Source organism: Lissotriton vulgaris, chromosome 9, assembly GCF_964263255.1.
Source record: "Lissotriton vulgaris chromosome 9, aLisVul1.2, whole genome shotgun sequence".
In the NCBI taxonomy this organism is placed as follows: domain Eukaryota; kingdom Metazoa; phylum Chordata; class Amphibia; order Caudata; family Salamandridae; genus Lissotriton; species Lissotriton vulgaris.
This window is the reverse complement of record NC_141697.1, coordinates 867,436,083-867,456,011: the sequence shown is the minus strand read 5'-3', so window position 1 is coordinate 867,456,011 and position 19,929 is coordinate 867,436,083. Positions and strand designations below refer to the sequence as shown.

At 43.2% G+C, this 19,929-nt stretch overlaps 1 protein-coding gene across 2 annotated transcripts in view; it reads right to left on the bottom strand.

Annotated features, from left to right (window-relative positions):
- Nucleotides 1-19,929, bottom strand: part of LOC147692390 (cytochrome P450 2C11-like) — a 335,016-nt gene that overhangs the window by 6,767 nt on the left and 308,320 nt on the right. For both annotated transcript variants that reach the window (XM_086938611.1, XM_086938612.1), the window contains exon 8: nt 10,947-11,088. In XM_086938611.1, coding sequence (XP_086794737.1) covers nt 10,947-11,088 — 142 coding nt within the window. The remainder of the gene's footprint in view (nt 1-10,946; nt 11,089-19,929) is intronic.

The window sequence follows — 19,929 nt, the reverse complement described above, 5'->3', positions numbered from 1 at the left end:
AGGATACTCACCAGCGGGGCTCTCGACCTAGAAAAACCACTTTTTGCCCATAGGCGAGGTAAGAATTTAAAGGACAATCTAGTGCACACTAGACCACAGACTGTACCTGAGCAACAGCTCAGGCTACAGGGGATACAAGGACATCATCCCTGTGGCAACTGCAGCAGTTGCCACCTTACAAAAAAAAAACGCAACCTCACTTTCAGGAATGGAAGCCAATGGGAACAACGCAAATTCACAAATTGCAACAGTAGGAACGTAGTGTACCTGATCACTTGTCCTTGCAATTTGGAATATGTGGGCATTACCACAAGGGCTGTCAAAATAAGGATGAACGAACACAAAAGCAATATCAGATGTAAAAAAACTACCACGAAGATGGCAGCCCACTATCTGGAGGAACAACACTCTGTCAATGACCTACATTGGACTATCATCGAACAGTTACCCTCAGAAGCAGGCTTTTTGAAAAGGAACAAAGATGGGTCTTCCGTTTGGGCACAAACATAGAAGGCCTTAATGATGCAATACCATGGGGCCGACTGCGATGAAACACAACCTACATCAGACCCATGATCCCCATATAAGGGCACCACCCACTGTTCAGTACTGTAGGCGCTCCACCCAGATCCCCGCTTTATTTTGATGTAAATCATCAAGACCCTATCAATAACACCCCCAATACTGTATGAATATCCTATCCTGATGTCAAATTGGTAACTAATCAATTTTTTGAGCCAAACTGTACCATCTTGTACATAAGCCACATTTTTGCGATAATTTAGGCAGCGATCCTACCAATGACTAGAAACCATATTTGCACTCTTATTGTCATGGGAAAAGTTTCCGTTTTTTCACCTGCTCTCTCATAATGTTAGAGACACTTCGTATCCCAAAATCATTCGGAACCGAATCCACACCCCCGGTTTCTATCACGCATGCGCGAGGACGAGTGTCCGACCTCCGCACATGCGCGGTAACACCTCTCTCGGAACCATAACAAGCGAGCATGCGCAGGACCAGCACCCTGATCCCTCGCACACTACCGGTAAAAGACATGACGATTAGCCCATGTTTGGGCATATATCCGTCTTTAATTTACTCACTAAATTAACAATTAAGCAGGCTAACGTGAGTATAAAACAGCCGACCGCTCCTCACACCGGCACAACCAGCGGAGCCGCGTTGAGGGGAACAGGGCACATCGCATCCTGCAATAATCGTGAGTTATCAAATATCCTCAGACGAGGACGGACTACAGGAGGACTCTGTAAGTAGATGAACCTAAACAAGATTTCCTCGTGTTTCTAGATCGCTGAACGTAGCATGAGAAAAAACCCCCAACAACACGCATAAGGCTCATGAGGCATTTTGATCAAAATCATGAAGTAAGACTATTTCTATGCTGTGTTTATCCTCACACTACAGGATCATAAGGAACGAACAAATATCCAATATGTGTGTTATGTTTGTTATGTGTGTTTGTCCTACCTTTTGTCACTTTATTCAAAGGGTGCACGATCATTGGAGGCAATCGGCAACCCTTCATACTTTTTATCTTTAGGCCACTGTTACCTTTATGACAGCCTAACAACCTTGTGAGAAAATATTTATTATGCTTTTCTCTCTCTCTAGGTCTATAATACACGCCAAATGGGCGAATAAGACTACATTACTGAACTACTAACTAGGTACATAACACCTATAGTTCACTCCCCATTTTTGTAGAATACACTTTAACATTTACATTCATGTGAGTAAGGTGTGGAACTTTGTGCAATTCCCGTCCTGAAGAAGGAGTTTTTGACTCGGAAACATGTCCATGTAGACGCACTAATGAGGTTGATGTACATAATTATACACTAGCAACCTCCCACTTGCACCCCCTTTTAATTATACCAGCCGGGGGCTTAATAAAAGCCTATTTTTCACCCCACGAGCCAGGTATTTTTTAACTCTCACCACTCCACCACTCACATTTATTACCCCACACACATCCACACATAGTCCACAGATAGTGCTCCCACGTAGTCGTCGGTCGTAGCACGCCGCATCCCGTAGAGGGGTGCGAAGACCCCTATGATGAAGCATGACACCAAGGGGCCTGTTGGTGTGTGAGGGGTATTTAAACAACACTGTGTGCTCCCCACCGTAGTAGGGACCACCAACCCTCCTTTGTTAGTGGATTCCAATTTGTTTATGAAATATACCCGGGGAGACTGAATCCACTTTTTCTCTCCCTCCCTCCTTTGTTATTTACTTGGCCTGCTGCTCGCTGCTTCTGTCTTGGGAAGGGAAAGGACTGGATTGTACTTTCATCATCTTGCTGTTAGAGTTTTCTTCAAGGACTTGAATTAGGACTCGCTTTCTGTTGGAAGTCTCAGGGAGATATAGACTTTAGGGAACTTGCTTGGATGAAAGGAACCTGCCAAGAAGTAGAGCTGGAATAACTGCTATGCAGAGTACTGCACCTTTGCTGTGTTGTTGCTTTGCTGGGTTGGCCTGCAGTTGCTGCTTATGCTTTGGGCAGTTAAAGGACTGGACTGAACTTTCTTCACTTGTTGCTGAGTATCTCCATGGCTTGAAATAGAATTTGCCTCCTGTTCACAAAGTCTCAGGGACAGCAAGGACTTCACTTACCTCTTGGTACCACCTTTGGAACCGTGGGTTTCAGTTGCCACAGACAGGGAAAGCAGCTGACCTGGCTAAACCGCTAGTGGGCTCACAGGCTTTGAAAAAGGGGAGAAGGTTTCACCACCTTAGATATGGGGCAGAGAGAGGCACTGTGGGATTGTTTGCAGTAGGACACATAGGACATGCTGCAAAAGTGGGTAGGGTAATCCAAGAAACACTTTACACCATTGGTTATGGAATGGCCAGGTGTCACCCACTTTGTCACCCCCACCCACAAGCTGGTGCCAGGCATAAATGTAGCATCCCAGGTAGCCCCCATAGAATGCTTTATAAAAGTACAGAAGGAGACTGGACTTGTTGTCTGTGACCTAAGAAGTGCACTGAAGGAGTAGACCTGCTCTCTCTTGTGGCCAGAACAAAGAAATGACTCCCAGGTTCATAGGGCTGATATCCTGCTCAACCTACTTGACACTTGGTCAGTTCCAAATGGACCTGCCTGGAACATGTGGGTGGCCTCTGCTAGAGTGATTCCTGACCCCCCCCCCAAGTCCTACTCCCTAGTACTGGAATTTGTGGCTGTGTCTGGCTGGACATCACTTACCACCCCTGAAATGCCTGGGACTTTGAACGTTTTTGGCTCCAAAGTCCTCCAGAGGACTGGCACCAACCAGCCAAGTCAATCCGATCATGGTGCATTGCTGCTGGGTTGAAGATTCAGGCTTCTCCCATTTACAGGGGTAAAACATCAGCAAATCTGGTTCAGCTGGACCTGACAAAAACAGTATCTGGCTTTGTGGAATCCTATTAGGCTTCAGCCTGCCGCCTTGGCCTGCTGGAGGAATCTGAGCTTCAAAAAATGACTAAGAGTGAATGTACAAATCTTGACTGGGAGATGTCACTAAAAGTATCTGGCCGGGGAGGTGCCTTTTCTGGGCAAGATATTATAATTTCTCCAACTCAGATTTACTGGGACTAGGTGCACCAACTATCTGGAGGCCCATAGGAATTAATGTCAATAACCGAATCGGTAAATACCGATTCGGTAAAAGGGGGAAAACATTGAAGGGTGGCAGGGTGTCACTTTGACACCCTGTTGCACCCCTAAATTGTTTATGGGTGCACATGTTGCAGACATACATGCCCAAAGGGCATGTATGTCTGCAACATGGCACTGAAGCAATTTGCATGAAATTGCTTTTTTTTTTTTTTTTTCGTTATTTACCACCAACTTGTAGTTGGTGGTGAATAACAAATCCTAACATGGGATAAGCACTCATTTAAGTGCTCCCTACATTAGGAATTCGGTAATTTATTGAATCGGTATTTAAGAAATCGGTAGTTTGTCTGTATTCTGTGATTGTGTTTACTTTTTATGGTCCTGGTGACCGAAATAAAAGTTATTGAAACAAAACGGTAATTTACCGATTCCTTAAATTACTGATTCGGTAAATTAACGAATCCTTAATTTCGTCCCCCTACATAAGAAAAGCCTATTACCGGTCGGTAACGGCCGAAATTCGTTAACATCTGGCCCTAGGTCACAAGAAAAAACCTCCGACCGGGTAGATCCTGGTCCCTTCATATGAACTCAACTCTATCACTATCAGCTGACCTCGTGCCTATGCCCTAGACTACCTATACCAGTTAACCATGGTTTGTGCTTAACACTTTTTAGCACTATCTTTCAATTAAACTTAAAAAAATTCATATCTCCAGTTTCCGTTTTTGGATTTTGTTGTCTTGGTGTCATTTTATGTATTCAAATATTCTCTATTTTTCTAAATAGCATCAGAATTTTTATTTTGCTGTGTTTTTACTTTATTACTGTTTTGATACTGCATAAATACTGTACACATTGACTCTAAGTTAAGCCTTTCTGCTCTGTGCCATAGCTACCAGGGGGTGGTGCCCAGGTTAATTTAGTGATTAGGTGTTTGGTGTATAAGAGCTACATGCTCTAGACTTGTCAAAGAGGTATAACCAGACACAATTACGGGGATCAGGGGAGTTCATAAACATTCAGGGTGCCAACAGAAAATGGGGATGGGTTGGAAACGTACAACCGGCACCAGCAGAAGTTGTAAACTGGAAAATTGTATATGAAGAGAAATGCATGACAACTTTCTGGTAATGGTCTGATACCCCTCCTATGGTTGAAATGTGTATGTCCTTTAGAGGATACTAAGTTGAATAATTTAGGGGAAGCTTGGAGCGCTGGTGGGATGCCAGGGGCAGAGAAAAGGTGCACTGCAGTGATTAGTAATGGGGCACGGGACCTGGGGCGTGTATAGGGCTGATTGGTGTTCACCATATATAAGGGACTATTGCTTATTTATGCACACGTAATAGAAGAACAGATATAAAGGGTTTGATTTAGGGTGATACCATAAATTCATGTCAAGATATTTCCAGGAAGAGTACAAGGTATTTCCAGGAAGAGTACATTGCTGCCGGATGTTCAGAGCAGCCCTGATGTTATGGGTACTCCACTGTAGCCAAGGGGACACTCCTCAAAGATAAAGGATAAAAGAGTAAACACCAAGGCCCCCAGTTACTAAAAAATACCATAGCACAACAAGTAAAGTTGTTGTGCTGTATGAATGGAAGAGAGCAGAGCAACACCACATCTACTACTTTATCTAATACTATGTCCTATGGAAGTTGTAAAATGAATGGATGATAACTGTCTAAAACTGAATAAGGACTAGGTGGACGTTTTAATTTTAGTCAAACAAACTAATATTTGGTCCCCTCCTGTTGGTCTTCTTGTTTGGGCACTCTTCCCCATCTAAACAGAAGATTAAAATCCTAGGCATTTGGCTAGATCAAAAGCTTACATTTGAAGACTAAGTCAATTCTCTAGCACCACAATGTTTTTGAATTTTAAGGGCTCTCAAGAAGATATTTGGGTTTTGACCCTTTTTGGCCCAGAAAACACAATTCAAGCATTGGTATTATCTCCCCCAAAACTATTATAATGTTCTCTATTTAGGTCTCTCACAATCAAGAGATATCAGACTACAGACAATCCCAAACTCAGCAACACGATTGTTATTAAATATCCCTACACACGCCTCCATCAGAGTTGGTTTGAGAGACCTGCATTGCTTCCTTTAGGAAACAGTTAGAAACATTACTTTTTAATTAAGTTTAATTGGTTTGTACCTTTATTTTGCAGTTTATCTTAATATATTGCAGAATTCTAAATTCTAGTGCTGGGACATTTCAATTGCAGTAGACATGCACGCTGCAAATCAGGTTATTATCATTATTACTTTATGTTGCTCGCGCCAACGCAGAGATCTTCGCACCATAGTCTGTGTTGTGGAGTGCATAGTTTTTGTATGGGAAGGGGTCCTTTCCAGTATAAAAACTATTCTTTAAAGTATTTCTCGCCTTTGTATGTGTGGGGTAGCATGCAGCACATGTGCAAAGAGGGAAAAATGAAGAGTAAATAAAATAATTCTCCTCTTCACACATGACCCAAGGAGGAGCAGGATTTTGGTACAAATCCCTGTCTACAGATCTCTGTAGTTAAGGACATGCATCAAAACAAATGGGTTGTTGCATAGTCACCATACACCACTGATAAAATGTGCTCTTGATGCAAAGTAATGCAAGGTAGGGCATAGTACAGCTTTACGGTATTTATTGGTTACATTCCAACGGAAATCACAATCTTCATTGAATTGTAAATACCAGCACAACACATTGCCCCAGATTTATGTTAAAAAAGTAATGTGACACTGATGCAAAGTCTTTCTAAATCTGGGCCCACGTGTCCATTTTAGGATCACATTTAAGTTTATTATGGCTACAACAAAGTAAGACAAGGCACAAAGCAGAGCAACCTCATTACAATTGTTGGCTTTCAAAACCCAACCTTCAAACCTTCAATTCACCTTGACCATCAGGTGATAGTAATGGTGACTTATTCACACATCTGGTCTCTGTCAACTATAGTGCAGATCTTAGTGCCCCTCAAGCAAGCTGTATTACTCGATTTGTACTCTTTAAATACCACAGTCAGCCAAGCCTAATGCTTATTTAGAAGACAGCGTATCGCCTCTCAGACCAGTCTAGCAGCTAATATTCCAGACTGGGAAAAACAGCAGTGTTTCACAGTGTTCTGTCCTAGGTGTAGTGTTAGTTTCATAGGGAACTGCAACGCTACTTTCTGGGAATGGTCAGGTACCCCTTCTAGGCTGAAACTATATTTCCTTTACATGCTATTAAGGTCTACAATTTAGGGGAAGCTTGGAGCGCCTCTGTGATGCCAGGGGCAGAGAAAGTTGTGGCACCTTTATGACACAGCCAACCAGAATGAGGGACCAGGTCTGTGGACTTTGTTCCTGTGGTTGTTTATTGGAGTGAGAGGGAAATTCCCAACTGCCCATGTTTATAAGAGAAAGAAAGATCAGAAATCCTGAATAATGTCTGTTCATTTATGGACAGATCTGGGAATGGGTAGCATTGAATGGTACCTAGGTTTCTTCATCGGAATGTCATAATTCGGACATCCAGGGAAGGGGAAGTTGCTTCTAGGCAGATCTGTAGAGGGGCTTGCACAGATAGCAAAAACAGTTTCAGGCAGTTTTTGTTGTTCAAGACAGCTCTTCAGCTTGGAAGGATGTAGATTCTTCTAACAATTTCAAATGAGCGCAGTGAATTAATTGGGGGCAAAAACATGTATATTGTCACATCTTTCAGTAGAGGGCCAACATGAAATAAATGCTTCATCCTGTGCCTAAAAAGGACACCCTTAGTACAATATATGGACTCCCACTTATTTACAAACAATTACTTCTACGACAAAAACATTGAAAGGAAATGAAGGACCCCGGTCATGGGGTACCGAATGGATAATCCATCTGCAGTGCTGCAGCCCATCTCTCAGGGTCATAGATAAGTATGGTGGTGCTCCTGCAAACTCATATAATCTGCCACCATCTATTGTTCTTCAAAAAGATTATTCAGTGTGTAGTCAGCAGCCCCACCATGTTCTATGGCTGTGCTCTACAAGAGGGTCATCCAAAACAATTTGAAGAGCACATAGTGGGTTCTCACCCAAAAAGTCAGAATATAACAATACGCAGTAGAGTTCAAGGACCATTGTCCTGGTAGAGCTCTTTAGGCTTATTCAACAAGAGTATCAAATTATGATAAATCAGCCTCTAACAAGAACAAAAAGTCACTTAAAATGGCCAGAACATTAAGCTTATTAACATTATTTGATAAGAATGTATTAGTATGGTAGTGAAATGTTGCAACCTTCACTGCTTTGAAGGGCTTTGAGAAATTTTCTATGATGGGAGTTCAATAGATCTGGTAGGCAGAATATGTTTCTATGCAGCATCATGCTGAAGGTATCTTGCATTGCTTTCACCTGCCGGAACTGCAGCTTCACAAGCATCCGACCCACCATGCTGCCGACCAGGAAAGAACCCAACCACCTCAGATGCATCCTTCTCAACACACACTCCGCTCGCAAACATGCCGTTGAACTCTGGGACCTACTCGACTCAACCTCCCCAGATGTCTCTTCTCTGACGGAGATCTGGCTGAACCCCGCCTCGGCACCTGACATAGCCATAGCCATCCCGGTGGGCGACAAGATCACCGGCAGGGACCGCACCAACGGAGCAGGAGGAGGAATCGCCATAGTCCACAGGAACACTCTCAGAGTCTCGACCAACACCGACGACACCCTCAGCACCACCGAACACCTGCACTTCCAGATCCACACCGACCTCAACACCACCCTCCGAGGAACCCTCATCTACAGACCCTCCGGACCCCGACCACAGTTCAGCGACTCCATCGCCGACTTCATCAGCACACACGCCCTCGCCTCCACGGACTACATCCTCCTCGGGGACCTGAACTTCCACCTCGAGAACAACAACAACACCAACTCCACCACCCTGATCGACAACCTAGCCAACCTCGGACTCAGACAACTCATCACAACACCCACCCACTCCGCCGGTCACACGCTGGACCCCATCTTCTCCGCAAGCCCCCATGTCTCCTTCAACCACACCACCAAACCCCACTGGACCGACCATCGCTGCATCCACTTCACCTTCAAGAAACCCACCACGCACCACCGCACCCAACAGATGCCTTGCCGCTTCTGGAGCAAAGTCACCTAAGACCAGCTAACCACCACCCTCACCCAGAGCACACCCGCAGACACCGCCGCCCGCCACCTCAGACAGTGGATCAACGACTGCGCCAACACCCTCGCCCCAATCAAGAAATCCTCCAACAATCACACCAACAAGAAAGCCAGCTGGGTCACTGAAGACCTCCGGGCCTCCAAGCAAACCTGCCGAAAGCTGGAGAAGATCTGGCTTAGTGAACGAACACCGGACAGCAACGCAGCCCACAAGAACGCCACCCGCAGACACCATCGCCTCATCAGATCCGCCAAAAGGGCCTTCTTCAAAGACCGCCTAGACAACGACACGCACAACAGCAAAGAGCTCTTCAACATCGTGCTGGAATTCTCCAACCCCAGCTCCAACACCAACAAGGTCCCACCCTCGCTGGCCACCTTCTTCCACCGCAAGATCGCAGACATCCACAACAGCTTCAACGCCACGACCGTCCAGACAACCACTGAGACCTCCACCCCCACGACCACCATCCCCACCAACCGCCTGCTCTCCTGGACCAACATCAACGACAACGACACCATCAAGATCATGAACACCATCCACCCCGGATCTCCATCAGACCCATAAACACCTCCTTCGAGACAGTAACCTTCCTGGAGAGCTAGAAGCATGCAGAGATCCACGCCTTACTCAAGAAACCCAAGGCGGACCCCAAGGACCTCAATAACTTCTGGCCCATCTCCCTGCTCCCATTCCCGGCAAGTGTCATCGGGAAGACCGTCAACTAACAACTGACCCACTACTTCGAGGAGAACAACATCCTGGACCGTTCCCAGTCCGGGTTCCGCAGAAACCACAGCACTGAGACTGCCCTCATCGCCACCACCGATGACATCAGGAACGTGCTGGACAATGTAGAAATGGCAGCCCTCATCCTCCTGGACCTGTCAGCCGCCTTCGACACGGTCTGCCGCCACACACTACGAACAAGCCTCCACAACGCCGGGATCCAAGAGAAGGCCCTGGACTGGACCACCTCCTTCCTCTCTGGCAGAACACAGAGCGTCCACCTTCCCCCTTCCGCTCCGAACCCACCAAGATCATCTGCGGCGTACCCCAGGGCTCATCCCTCAGCCCAACTCTGTTTAACATCTACATGGCACCGCTCACCCATGTCGCCGGTCGGCACAACCTCAACATCATCTCCTATGCCAATGACACCCAGCTGATCCTCTCCCTCACCAAGGACCCCCACACCGCCAAAACCAACCTTCACGAAGGAATGAAGGCCGTCGCTGAATGGATGAGGAACAGCCGACTGAAGCTGAACTCAGACAAGACAGAGGTCCTCATCCTCGGATCCACCCCTTCGGCCTGGGATGACTCCTGGTGGCCGACCGCACTGGGAACCACTCCAACACCCACCGACCACGCACGCAACCTAGGGGTCATCCTCGACTCCACCCTCTCCATGACTAAACAGGTCAACGCCGTCTCCTTCTCCTGCTTCAACACCCTCCACATGCTCCACAGGATCTACAAGTGGATACCCACTGAAAGAAGAGGAACGGTCACCCAGCACCTCGTCAGCAGCAGGTTGGACTACGGAAACACCCTCTACGCAGGAGCCTCGGCCAAAACTCCTGAGACGGCTCCAACGCATCCAGAATGTCTCTGCACGCCTGATCCTCGATATCCCTCGCCACAGCCACATCACACCCCACCTGAGAGACCTGCACTAGCTCCCGGTCAACAAGAGGATAACCTTCAAGCTCCTCACCCACGCACGCAAGGCACTCCACAACACCGGACCAACGTACCTCAACAGATGACTCAGCTTCTACACCCCCACCGCCACAGTCCCCCACTTTCGAAGAGCAACCTCGGGCAGCAGATCGTTCTCCCACCTCGCCGCCAAGACCTGGAACACCCTCCCCATCCACCTACGGCAAACCCAAGACCTGCTGACCTAGGAAGGGTTCAGACAACTCCTCAAGACCTGGCTTTTTGAGCAGTAGCAGCATTCCCCACCCCAGCGCCTTGAGACCCTCACGGGTGAGTAGTGCGGTTTACAAATGATATGATTAATTGATTTATTGATTGATTGATTGAAGAACAGGCATTAAATATGCAGGTGTTGCCTTGATTCACCCTGTTTACATAGATCCATCAAACAAAAAGAAAAATTACCTGTGGAGAATGGCATGAAGGCATCATTTCTCTTGAAATTGCCCTTGTCATCCAAGAAGTGTCCAGGGTTGAATGTGTTTGCTGATTTAAATTGTTTGGGGTCATGGAGAACAGCACTCAACATCGCGAAAACAGTGGTGCCCTGAAATGGTTAAAATGAGTTAGAAACTGAGTTAGGTTTAAGACATCTACAGAAGTTATTAATACACATGATTCTGCACATTTGTAGCCATCAAAGTCTTTCTCAGACCTGAATGGCAATTTATTGTGCCTCTTTGCATTTGACGCGGCCCTCAGAAACTCACTAACCATACCTTAGAGCTCATACATTGTTATAATTGAACAAGCTAGCCAGATTTTAAACAATTCTCTGATAAAGCAAGGATTAAACTATAGACAATGTGTTGGGTAAGATCTGCTGGCTACACCTTGTAAATAGTTAGTCAGACAAGGGTACAACTCTCAAATGCCACTTTAGCGGTATGGCTAAACAATAAACTGTTCCCAACGGGAGTAGTGTAGCTCTTGACCACCATGGTAATAGATTTATTTTAGGGAAAGTATAAAAACAACTCTCCAATGAGTACGTTTCAGTTTTGCATTTTAGAGCATTTATTTATACATATTTCATTTTTGATTAAATTGATCAATTCACACAGTATAATATAATACTTATAGAAGGCGTTCCTAAAAAGTGACTGTGCAGTGAAAGTGATATAAGGTGATTGAAAAGTGCATTTGTGCTATGTGCAACATATATACATGTAGCTGGTAGGGGCAATAGATTGTTTTGAAATCGACACCCATGAAACAAGTGTTGACATCCACCATCAAAAATCTTAAAAACACAGTCCATATATGTTATTTGTCAATGTTTCGACCTCTCAACATAGGCATTTAAAGCAGGGTAATCATCAGAAAGAGAATTATCTAGAACAGAGATATCAAACGACCATGCCCAAAATTTAGGACACTGAAAGTCCCATGCACGTAGAAGTGTCAAACTGTTATAAGGATTCATTCAAAATTGAGTTTACACACCCAAGGTATTCAAAAATGGTAAAACTGGATGTATCAGTTTACCACTGATGCACCTACAATAGGGATGCTGGAAATAGAAATTCAACTACTGACAGAGTAAAAGGTTACTGGTAACTATGCAGTGGCAGAAGGATGAACAATCTTTTACACGTGGAACCCTGATTGTCCTCTTTAAAATGAAGAATTACTGGGGAATTGATAATTTTGCCTGAGTCTACTGGTAATTATTTATTTCTTCCTGGTATTGCACCAGGGGACTCCATCTGTCTGGATGAAAGACACAAGAGTTGTGTATTTACCATAGATATTGTAAATCTTTTAGAGGTGGTACCACTTGTTACCATCACCATCAGAATGAAAAGGCTACTTGGAATGTGGGTCTAACATGATAAAAAGGAATGCTCTGGCATAGGGTCATTGAATACACCTATGCCAGGACATGCACTGACCTGGGAAACATCAACATCAGATTAACCTACACTTTTGAAAAAAACACTGACGCTGGGATAGAACACACTTCAATGAGGGGTAAGGAAATAGTGTCCTAGGGATAGAGAAACAGAGGCACTAAGTTAATCAATCTTTAAAAGGGGCAGGGTACATTCCAAGAGTGGAACAAAAAGTATACAAGCAATTTCAGAAGGCACATTACAAGTCCACTTGACATCTCGAACAGGGGTACAAAAGTATCTCTTTTGGAGACAGGAGTTCGTTTTCTGGAAATAAAACAATGGCACTGATCCCCATGGAGGGTACCCCCAAAGAATTTTGAGCTTTGAGTGTTTTTCCTACCTCGGACCGCCATGACATACATGGTAGTTTGCGGGAGGGAAAAGGAGTGATGGTCAACCGGTCCTAAACAAGTCAGGGGGAGTATCATTGTGACCAGAAGCCACTATGTTAGGTGGTCCTAGAGGTCAAGAGTTTATGCTAATGGAGACAGCTTTGGCTGGGCTGGTGCAAACAAAACACTTCAACGAACTCTAAATAAAGTCAGGGACTAGGGAGTTGGCTGGGGCAAGGTGATCCCTCTTCTGATAAACTTTAAATGTATCTCTGCGACAGGGGCACCTAATATCCCGGCAAAGAGATGAATCACCAGACAATTGGGCAGAAAGACACTTATCTCAGTACACACCACATACAATTAGTCATAGTGAAAAGCACACAAGTAGCACATTTAAACCAGTTGATGTAAACCACTGAGAAAGTGCACCCTCAAACACAGTGACACTAAAAAAACAAATGCATGGGAGCTAGAAATATGCTAATGGTAGGACAGGCAGTCAACGAGACACACACATTGCGGAGTTGCTTTTGAGATAGAAGAAAAACAATATTTTGACCTGCAAGTTGTTTTCTCTCCATTTATTTTTGTAATTTCCTGCTTGGGTACTCCATGCCTTGAATGGTTGTCATGAGCAGGAAAAATCAGTTGTACAAACCCCGCCCTAAATATAGGAGTGGAGGGACATTTGCCATGGCAACTCATATGCAACATGGCAGTTGGCCCGCTGGTTGAAGGGTTTTTGACAATAAATGAGGAGTGAACTGTGGATTTGTGAAGTGTGACTCGTGGTAATTTACGGTGGTACTCCTGCTACAACACTAATAAATGTTTTTTAAACGTGGCCCATTCATAGTAAAGTCGCCTAAAATTAAATGAAATGAATGTTGGGATGCAAATAAGTAACTTGTGTGTTAGCCACACACATACTTCCCTCAGACCAAATATATACAGATAGTCATATTTTGTCACCTCTAAATCAAATAAAATGCACTTCTGAGGCAACCCACCAGGTGGGAAGTCTATGATTTTCGTACTGAGTATAGTTGCATGCATTTACGTTCATATTGCATATGCGATATGGCAAAGACAATGTAACCCTCTTTAGACATTATTCATAACAGGGGTCTCTACCCTTTTCTATAATGAGAGCTCCTTCTCAAAGAAAATATTCTGAGTCAATAACAAATTTCATACCTGTACACTACTGACAATATCTGTTAACAATACTCTAGTAACCTCCCAAACATTTCAGGCCGGGTTATTAGCAGAAATTTCCAGGAAAAATGTTATCAATAGGCAATGCCTTCACATGACTAACACCTGAAGCTGCATGCATCCTCTGGCACAAAGAACATAACCACAGCAATAAATCACACCAGCTCGGCTTCAATTACCTTTTAAAAATATGCCTTAGCTATGTTTGGAAATGCAATCATTTGATCTTTATAAGTATATCACCTTGTGAAAATCGTTTTTTCAAAATACTTCTTCCATTTTTACCATACAAACTCAATTTTCCAAATTTCTTTTCTGAAATAAACATATATTTTGCCTTTAAATATTGTAATACACTATCCCCAAACATCAGCTTGTCATTTTCATCAAGTTTTCAAATGTAGAAATTCTTCACACAGACAGAATCTGCTTCATATGTTCAGTCTCTTGGTTCACATGCCATGAATGTTCACCATAATGTCAAGGATCCGTAAAATATGCCAATCGTGTTCACCATTATATCAGAGACACCGCTGTGTCAAGGCCAGATACCATAATGGTCTAGTACGCTCACAAAACATTAGTTATTAACTTTATTATGCCAGGGCAGGACATCATTATGTTAGGGGTGGAAATATTTAGCCATTCATGCTCACAGTAGTCAGTGGTTCGTGCCAGTTTGCACATTGAGACCAATATTGCCTCAAATATAACAGAATGACAGGTATTCAGCGAGGGCCACTGCTATGCCAGTAATGGACATACTTGTAGCAGAGATTAACCCAGTGTGAAGGGAAGCAATATATACTTTTGGTGGTGGAGCTACACTGTTTCTCAGGGAGATGCACAATGCCAAACTCACACAGACAGACATACAAATGTGCACACATACAGGTTCTCACGGAGATGTTACATGCCAGTGAGGCTTAGGAGTGGATCTAACCTCTGGATAAAGCCCCTGCTCTCCTTAGCTCCTTGGATGAGTATGATCCCAACTCTTGGTGAGATGACACAAGAGGCCACCTGATGTATCTCACTGATTGAGGCCACTCCCCTCAGTATCATGGTCACCACAATGGAAGCAAAGGTACTAAAGGCTGCCCAACTTGGCGAGAGTTACAGTGGCAGCGCCAAAAGAGAAGGCAGATGGTTCTATCATTATTTGTAGCAGTTGGACTTGGAGTTATAGATTTCTGGTAACAGCAAGAAGACAACAGGGGAGGATGCGGCAGTAGGAAACTCTGTTGAACCACAGCCACAAACAACAAATAGCCATGTCTGTATCGAGCACTCAAGAGCTGTCAGAGCTAAGTTACAGGTGCCAGAAGTTGGTAAGGTCATATTCTATCCCAATGGGGTTCAACATGGCTTTGTCTCTGGGTTAGTTTAAAGAGCGCCAGCTCTCCTTTGCCCCAAAGCTACAGAGAGACTACTTAGTTCATTTTATCCAGCTAACAGGGGTAGACTAAGTCAAAGCTACGGGTAAGCTAAGGGGTGTTAAGGGGAGGCAGAAGCCAGGCATGATGAACTGTGAGTGGAAACTTGCCAAATTTTGAAACACATATATTTGAACTTGCACTTTGCAAGAAGGGGCTGCAACACAAGCAGGATATTAAGTTCTTGACAGCTCTTGACAGTTTTCTTTCCATCATTAGTAAATGTATTTAAATAAGGGACTACCCAAGAAGGAAGAATGACTTTACTAGATTGACAGTAGACGCATATGGTCATGGTGCTGGCCCCATAGTCAACAGCATGTGTGTTTGTGTCTTAGCATGGAACCCTATCATTGGTTTTACTAGCTGCAACTTTAAGGGTCTTGGCATTAGCAGTACTGTCTTCTTTTATGTGCATAAACTGCGTGAATGATATAGTGAGCTCGTCTTTACTTTTGAAAGCTACTTCAATAAAGTTGGTGAGCTACTAGTAGCTCTCAAGCTTTTTTTTGGACACCCATGATTTATAAGCTACCCCCTGAGTAAAAGTACAATAAAGTATTACATACATTGACACAGATGGGTTGAGTTTACTTGCATTGTGATTTTTTCATCTAACATGAAGCATTTCTTCACTTGTTTCATTATCAATCTGTCTACCTTTTTTATGCCCTGCAAACAATGCAGACAATGGATAATGCAGGGCGATTCATTCTGAACAATCTGATGCCGGTACATTTTTGGCCTGACACAAAGCTATGTAAGTTGCTAAGGGCAAGTTGGTATGATCTGGCTCCATCAATATACATCTGCAGAGTATCTGCTCACCAAACAATTACCACCTGCAATATGCCCTCACTGGCATTCCACTCAATGAACTTGGGGCCAGATGTACAACCATTTGTTGCGGTCGCAAACAGGAAATTAGCCCGTTGCATCCGCACAATTGGTCTGCCCCGTGCACAAACCCAATTTTGCGAGTCAGTAACCAATTACAGAGTCACAAAATAGGTTTTGCGACTCGCTATTAGTAAGGGGTGTGCCAAGAGCGTCCCTTCTTAATAGCAACTCACACTTCAATGTACAATTGTTTTGTGACCGCAATTGCGGTTGCAAAACACTTGCAGTTTACCACCTACTTCAAGTAGGTGATAAGCCACTCGCAAATGGGAAGGGGTCCCCAGGGGACCTCTTTATGAATTGATGTGAAAATATTATTTTAAGACCAGGCAGTGGTCCCACGGACCACCGCCGACTCTTAAAAAATGAAACAGAAACATTTTATTTTTATTGTTTAATGCATCCCGTTTTCCTTTAAGGAAAGCAGGCTGCATTTGAAAAAAACATGGTGGTCTGCTGACCCCAGCATGCCACCATCCCTGGGATTGCTGGCCATTCCCAATGGGGGTCGCAAATTGCACCTACCACGTGAATTTTATTGAGGCATGCACTTTGCGACCCCATCAGGAATCACAAACAGTGTCTGAGACACTGTTGCACATGACAATTTGCGAGCTGCAAATTGACGCAATCTGCGACTCGCAAAATGTAAGGGTCGTACATCTGGCCCTTCATCTCTTATGATGCAGAGGATTACCTAAAGCCCACCCAACATTTTGTACATAACCTGTCTGGGGCTGAGGACCACAAGCATGTTTATTAGATATTGAGAGATGCTTCACCCCAAAATAGTTGCCTTAGCTAAATGGGTCAAATGGAATATGTCACAAGCAGGTATTGATATTTCTCACTTTGGCGCTCATTCGACTAGAGGTACTGTGGCAGCTAGAGCTTTTTCTGTGGGAGACCGATTGTAGTATATCTTATGAGCAGCTGACTGGTCTTTATCTTTTACTTTTTATCATAAATCTATTCACCACCTTTTTTTTACCAGTGATTAATATGATTTGAAACTGTAGTATTAATCCTCTGGTTCTGTCATAAAATCCAGATTTTCCAAGTAATCATGATGGAAAGTCCTAATTTTATTAAGAACACAGAGGTGAATAATATACCACCACTTATTGTTCATGGATTAATTTCCTTTCATACATTTTGTATAGATTGTACTTATTTGTTTAAATAAATATTATGTAAGTCAATCTCACTTTATATTATTTTAACATGTTTAATACATTTTAATAAATGTCCTCTTTTTATTTTATTTTATTTTATTTTTATTGATTTTCACAGTATTTGCTACGTCTCTTTTAGCGATTTAACTTTTTTCTTTAATCAGCTGGTTTAACCACTGTATTAACTCCGAGTACATGCATGCATTTTGATTTGCCACTTTTATGGTCGTTGACTGAAATAATGTTTTTATACAAACAAACCTCCCATATTATTCATGTCCACTTACATTTGGTAACAGGAAAACCATTATGTTCACTTTCTTTCTAAAAGTTAATGTTTGCATTTATTTTCTGACTTGAGATTGCAATTGTTATCATGAACCTTAAGAAGGGTATGAAAAGAATGGTAGATATTCCCTTTTATTTACCTGTCATTACACAATGTTTAATGATGCATTTTAAGGGAGTGCAATTATTTGCTGATGCAAGAGAAAATCATTTGGGTGTACCCCACTCCAAGCATTAGAAGTACACTGTTCCTCCATGACAAAAAAGTGATGTGGGAGAAAATGGAGATCTGTACACTTGAGATGCCAAGCTTAAAGTTCCTGACATGTGAGGGGTCTCCTTCTGATTCCTTTCCACATAATAAGTAAAAGAAACAAATAATTCCCCTCTCTTTTGAATCCCACTGAGTTTCCTGGTAACAAACTCGCAGCATATGAACACCCAATGTTTAAAATCAATTTTTTTTCTAAAAAGTATATAATATATTTTATTTAGTTGTTTAAAAGAACTCCGGCATAGGACCAGGTGTAGAGTTGTAGCATACTGAGAATTACAACTACATTTCCTTCAAATTAAATCATATTTTTGTGTTTGCAGTGTCTAGCAGGTTCACCTACGTATGTACTAATTAAACATAAAAGTGGATTTCAGAGGCAGTATCCATTCTCACAATGATACACAGAAGTACAAATGTCATGGCATTTACCCAAGATTTAGTTACACTATTAGGGGCACCACCTACTATCATAAATTCCACTTTCAGCTATCATACACCAATCATAATTGCACTGCCATGTATCAAATTGCAGGGGAGCCTACTACTCTAGATCCTGGCCACACACATCCTAGCAACAATCAAGCCAGTAATATAAAGTAGTCTTATGTATTTCGAGGGATCAGAGATGCTCCCCTTTATCATTGCCAGGTGACCCAACACTGGTCTCCAGAGTTCTTCTGTCAGATGGCATTGCACAACACATAGATTAAAAAAAAATATCCTGCCCATAGCCCCTGATGATTGTGGCCCAGGTTTATCATTATATGATGTAGTGCAATGCAGCAATTTAACTTGCTGTGCTGTGCTGCACTATATTGAATGGCCATGCTTCAAATGGAGACAGCAATATTGCACCTTATCTATCAAGATATGGCACATTCTTGCTCTCTTATTGCAAGGAATACAGTGACGTTTTCAGTATTTATTGAACCAATATGAGTCGTGTACAAAATATATGTGCTGCCATGATCAATCGACCAAAGCAAACACAAGTTATGAGACGTATCAGGACAGTGAACAAAATGAAAAGTTTCACCATTGTGCTAAAACAATGTATATATTTAATTATATATATAAATATAAAATGTAAAATAATGTATAAATCTAGCGACTCCTACTGTGCATTTCCTAACATAAGGGTCTAGGACGTGTGTATGTGTTCTGCTAAGAATCCCCGTACTGGATGATCCAACCCCCATTACCTAAAGGTAAAGAATGTAGGACCCCGTTGTAGTCACGAGCTGAACACCCTTTGTAGAGATATCAGCAGGCTGCTGGGCCAAAGCATTAGAATGTAGGGACCTCACCAATAACAGCGAAGCACTCCTCTGCCAACACCCGGAAAAGGTTGTTTATTTAAAGCAAAAGGCATCCTTGCCTTGGACCGAGATCTTGGTTAGGCCACCAATGTTTATGTGTTATAGATAGCTCTGTCGCCATATGTACGAAACCAACAATTACATTTGCACAATGAATATATTAACCTAGTACTTGATGTGTCAAGATATTGTCATTATAGTGTTCTTGCAAAGTTGGTTTGTAAGCAAGCATAGTTTCCTAGAAACTAATCCACACTGTCACGGTTGCAAATGTGGGGCAAAAGTCATTGTGTGAGAGTGAAAAGAACTTTAGGAAGAAACCTGTGCATATGTAAAAATGGCAGTGTTTCCATCTAGGCCTAACTGGGACTCATGACAGCACCTCTATTTTAAAGGCATACGATTGTGATGCATTCCCAGGTTTACCAGGCTTTGTACATGGGTGGATGTGTGAGAACACCCACGTCTTCCTGGCATGGAGTGACACAAGGCAACAACTTGAGCTGCCTGTAGCAGTTTTCTCATATAGTAGATATGGTGAC